Source organism: Urocampus carinirostris, chromosome 2 (genome assembly GCF_059441175.1).
Source record: "Urocampus carinirostris isolate Australia breed hairy pipefish chromosome 2, RoL_Ucar_1.0, whole genome shotgun sequence".
Classification (NCBI taxonomy): domain Eukaryota; kingdom Metazoa; phylum Chordata; class Actinopteri; order Syngnathiformes; family Syngnathidae; genus Urocampus; species Urocampus carinirostris.
In genome coordinates this window covers 48,315,249-48,320,574 of record NC_142350.1, presented here as the reverse complement: position 1 = coordinate 48,320,574, position 5,326 = coordinate 48,315,249, and the positions used below count along the sequence as shown (strand labels likewise).

The window sequence follows — 5,326 nt, the reverse complement described above, 5'->3', positions numbered from 1 at the left end:
ATTTTCACACGGGGGCAGATTTATTTTCCCTAACAATTTAACTGAGTGTACTCCATCAAAAACGGCCGAATTAGTGACGTTGTGGGAAGCCTTCTTCTGAAGTCCTTTAGCTTTTTCTTCTTGGCCCACGTCTCCCCGCAAGATGGCGTCTTGGCTCCTCCCATGGGCGTGCGAAGGAATTGTTTGCGCCCATCGTTCTCATAACACAGCGCCTTGTTCTCAAAACAACGCCTGCCGTCCTCCGTCAGAGTCATGTTATCAAAATTCCCTAGACAAAATATTATGCATTTCGAACAGCCTGTCCTGTTATTGAACTAAAGCCCACTCGGTGAAAATCTTGCATTAAACTCAATAAATGTAACTTGTATTCAATCGTATAAAATCCTTTACAGTCAAATGTATAAGATCCTTCATTCTAAATAGTCCTTTTTGTGCTTTCAGATCATGTGAGCCACCTCGTCTGACAGCTGCACTATATTCGTTTGACTAATCATTGTCAATGCTTATGAATAATACAGTTGTTGTTGTTGTTGTTGTTGTTGTCGTCTGCTGTTTACCGGCCTCGTCCGCTATTTACTATAGGTTACTACCGTCCGTCATGGTGTCGTCACGTGGTTAGGTCACGGTTGTGTGCAAAGGTTCAATATCGTTGGATTGTTGTAGCATCAGTTATACGTTTCATCCCAAATTCACAGCCAAGCAAGCTGCTGCTCCTCACTTTCACAGTAGTAGTCACATCAAATATTACACAATACACCAACGTTTAAATGAGTTTGACACCCCAGCTCTACATCCATTATTACGGTACTTCTGCAGTTGTCCGCCTGGCGCAGTGCATTGTGGGATAGTAGAATAAAGATGGCTGCCCCCTTGGTCACCTTACTAGAGTGCTAATAACGTTACTTTACAAGTTCCACGAGTGAAATTTTTCATTATTGCTGTGCTGATAACAATTTGACATATTCAACCGAGACGCAACATTAAGAAGGTGATTTGAAATGACGCGCCGGTGCTTAATTTCCGAGAGAGAAAAGAGATGGTGTTGTGCTAAATAACAAGTCGTATGCATAGACATAGAGGTATGACAGGCATGGCGATATCTTCAAGGTCTCAACATTTGACTTTTCTTTTAATTGCAGAAGACATGTTACCCGTCGGGGGGTTTATCCGAGCGGGAGCTTCCTTTTGTCGGACAGTGGGGGCTTTTTTGGATACGGCGCGGACCTTCTCCACAGGTAAAAGCTGGACGGCGAGTCCTCGCTTTACGACGTCCCCGATATACAACAGGTTTAGAAAGCTGCGTTTTCGGGGTTTTTTTTTTCGCTAAATGCCTTGAAAAAAGATTGCATTAGGTTATATAAAAAAACATCTGAGGTTCTTGTGTGTTTTGAGGGTGAGAGGGCAATTATTAAACGCTAGTTGGAGTCTTCAAATACAAGGGTAAGCTTTACTATACAGTAGACACCGGGATAAATCATTAATCTGTTCTTAGGTGAAAATGATGTATAGCATGGGACAGAAACCTATGCTTATTAGCTAATGTTTTCAGAACCTCCGATAAAACCATAATCATAACCACATATTAAGCACTAATTACATGTATTAAATGTATGTAGCATTAAATAACTAATATTTAAAAATGACTTGACTTGAGCTGGTCAAGTGGAGTAGCAGCTGGATGCAAATAGCGGAGCAGACAAGAATGGAAAATTGAAAATGAAACAGATTTTAAAAACTTCCACAGCGAGGTTTGTCATGCCCTCTATCTATCCCTATTTTTAATAATATTGCTGATCGACGATTGGTTACAGTCTTGCAACAAAGTGAGGGTGTGTGCCTTAGAGCTTGATCATCCCAAATGTATTTTCATGGTTAAGTTTTTGCTTCTACCTTTAGCATTAATGCAAGCCTTGGGGCACATAGTGAAGATACAGTCCAAAAAAATACAGTATTGTATTGCCGACTCGTATTCTGAACTGAATGAAGACAGGCATTGTGGGAGGTAGTTTGGCCAACAGTAGAGCAGCATTTTTCATGACGACAATTATCAGACAGGATTCCTAGAGACTTAACTTGCCATACGCACAAATACTGCAAAGTTTAAATAGTACAAAATAATTTGTTGTCTATGCATTGGTTGACACATTTGCCTATCACGTGAAATGTTCCGGTTCAAAACCGGGTGGAAACACATGGAGATGGATAGGCGCCACCAGGCTGTACTTGCCCAAGACTCACCTTTGGAAATGGTGCCCCTACAACCCTAGAATTTAAGGGATCCAAACAGCAATATAGTGAGGGAACTGCCGTTAAGAAATATATCGGATTTTACACTTAAGGCGGGGTCGCCGTATCCCGGGGGTGTACTGTATTTGATCATTTTGAATCCATATGTCTCTTGTTACTTATACAGCTACATGCCACCACTTAAAGATAAACTGCCTCCCCAAGCCCAAAATAGTGGACAGATGGAATGAGAAAAGGAGCATGTTCGGAGTATACGACAACATCGGAATCCTGGGTACGTATATTTAACGAAATAGTAGATATACAACTTCATATCGTATTGTTCGCGTTAGTGATTACAGTCTTTTTTCCATACATGGCTCTTTTTACTGTGTACCAGTCTTTGTTTTAGAAGCTTAAGAACTTGAAGCAAAGAAAAGAGACGTTTGTCTTCTGCTGTTAGCTGCGTTCGCGTTAAATGTGTTGAAATCTTAAAACTTAAAGCCAACCAAAGAGACATCTATCTTTGCTGCTGTATTCGCTTCAAGCAGGGGTGTCAAACAGGCAGCCCGCGGGCTGTATCAGGCCCGCTAAGGGGTTGAATCCGGCACGAGACAGTGCTGAGGGAAGCGCAAGAGAAAAACGAGCTGCAGGTTGAAATATGTCCACTCGATGTTGCCAAAGTCAGGTGCCTCTCACAAAGACGCAGTAGTTGTATTTCTTTCTCTCTTTCTCTTCCTCCCTTTTTCTCTCACTCTCTATCTCTCGCTATTTTAGATTTCTCTCTTTTTCTCTTTGTTTGTTCCTCTGTCTCTTTCTCTCTGAGTCTTTGTACTTTCTTTTGCTCTCATTTCCTTTTCCCTCTCTTTTCTCTCTTTCTCTCTCTCTTGCTTTCCCCTTCTCCTTTTCTACCCTTCTCTTTTTTTCCCCTTCTCTCTTTCTATTTCTCTGGATTTCTTTCTTTCTCTCTATTTCCCCCTCACTCACTAATTCTCTTTTAATCTCACGTTCTCTCTCTTTCTTTCCTTGTCCCACACTCTTTTTCTCTCCCTCTCTTTCTCTTGTTTGTTTCTCCTTTTTTGTTTCTACTTAATCTACTAGTCCGGCCACCGAGAGAATGCTTGTTCTATCGTGTCGCCCCAGAGTTAAAATTAGTTTGACACCCCTGGCTTAAAGTAAGTGTGGGTGAGTGTGAAACCCGCGCATTGTTCCTCAAAATGTTTTAACCTAACAGGCTGTAATCCTACACTGATGCAGTTGTTTTAATAAAAGGACAGAATGTTAAGTTAATAATGATTTCTTGACCATCAAATTGCTCTTCTTTATTACTGCGTACACTACAGTATAGCTTAGATCTTTTTCAGGGCGAAATTCAAGCACTTTTAAGACTTTCAAAGCCATTTTCCATTTATTTCCAGTACTATTATAAGAAGAAATCCATAGTCGATCAAGAGAAGGGGAGCCTTGACTTTAGTTTCAAACCCTTAACCCTAACCCTTATTTTTGAACCCCTAAATCGGTTTGAAACCTCAACTTGCAGCCCTAGCCAAAGTTCTACATCCTACCCTAGCCTTGTTTCAAATTGTACCCCTAACTCTAAAGCTATTTTAAACCCTACATTCAGTTTAGAACCCTAACATGGAGATCAAACCCTAGACCTTAGACCTGTAGCAGCAGTAGCTCAGGAGGGACGAGAGGTCGCATGTTCAATTCCTGACTCCTCTGAATTAAAAGTCGAAGTGTCCCCTAATTCCCCGCACGTAGACGCCTTGCATGGCTGCCTCTGCCCATCGATGTGAATGGCTAAGTGTGAAGCACATTGTAAAGCGCTTTGGGAGCTCGCTATAAAAATGCAGACCATTTACTATTTAACCCAAGCTCTTAACCTATTCTTGAACCCTACGTTCGGTTTAGAACCCTAACACAGAGCTAAAACCCTAGTTCCTAAACATTCACCTAATTCTAGCTATAAGTCCTAGCCCCAATCCTATTTCCAGGGATCAGAATTTTCCGCGGATTTCCGCTGTTTTTGAACCCCAAAGGCATTCCGACTTTTTCACTTTTTCTCCTGCGTAGCAAACAAATTCAAAATCCGACTGTCTCACTCTTTCCTTTATTGCTCTGGCGCACCCTGGCGGCCGTTAGAAAAATTGGCCGCATTGTCGCACAAGCTGCAGGGACTGAACTGCATTTGAACTTATCTTGCAGTATTTACAAAAAATCAGTTATGTGGGCAAATTATTTTAATCTTCTAAAAATGTTACTTAAATGATAAATATAAGCATGGTTTTGGACAAGTAAATTGCCTAAAACCCAGGTTTTTTTTTTTTTTTTTTTTGGGGGGGGGGGGGGGGTGCTCCGCCCTGGTTTATTCCTGGACGCTGGCTATTTCAGCTGAAAATGAAAATCTCCATTCTGATCCCTGTATTTCAGGACCCTAAATTCAGTTTAATACCCTAATAAGGAGCCCAAACCTTTGTTTCTAACCTTAGCTCCAATCCTATCTTGGAACTATAATATACATTTAAAACCCCTATTTGAAGCTCCTAACATGTAACCTAGGAAACATAGCAACATTTCAAGCACTTAAAAGCACTTCACCTTGAGTGCTTTTGAAACCTTGAAAACAGCAAAACATAGCATTAAAATTAATTTCAAGGATTTCAAGCGCTTGTACGAACACTGCTATATTCTCATAATAGGGGAAAAAAAAACGACAATATATTCGTCAATCGTGATTATTTGTGCAACCATTTACGGTCTCCAGAAATTGCTAACGGTGACGCACGTGTGAATTTTCATAGGAGGTTTTAAAGCTCACCCCAAAGATTTGATCGCGGGCCCCGTGTGGCTGAGAGGTTTCAAGGGCATCGAGCTACAACGCTTAATCAGGAAGAAGAAGATGGTCGGAGATCGCATGATGACCGAAGACCGACACAACTTGGATAAAAGGATCCGATTCCTCTACAGACGCTTCAACCGAACCGGGAAACGTCGCTAGCAAAAGACGGCTAACTCTTATGAGCACACTGTCACGTTATTAGTCTTTTTGTTTTCCAGTTGTATGCAAATACAAATAAACACAACATGTTGTATGCAA

General features: G+C 41.2%; 1 protein-coding gene across 1 annotated transcript; it reads left to right on the top strand.

Moving 5' to 3' along the window:
• Positions 1-818: 818 nt before the first annotated feature.
• Positions 819-5,326, top strand: mrpl51 (mitochondrial ribosomal protein L51). The gene is made up of 4 exons (XM_088327999.1): positions 819-988; positions 1,140-1,235; positions 2,414-2,521; positions 5,031-5,326. Exons 2-4 carry the CDS (start codon positions 1,145-1,147, stop codon positions 5,225-5,227), a joined length of 396 nt encoding a protein of 131 aa, XP_088184125.1. The 5' UTR covers positions 819-988; positions 1,140-1,144; the 3' UTR covers positions 5,228-5,326.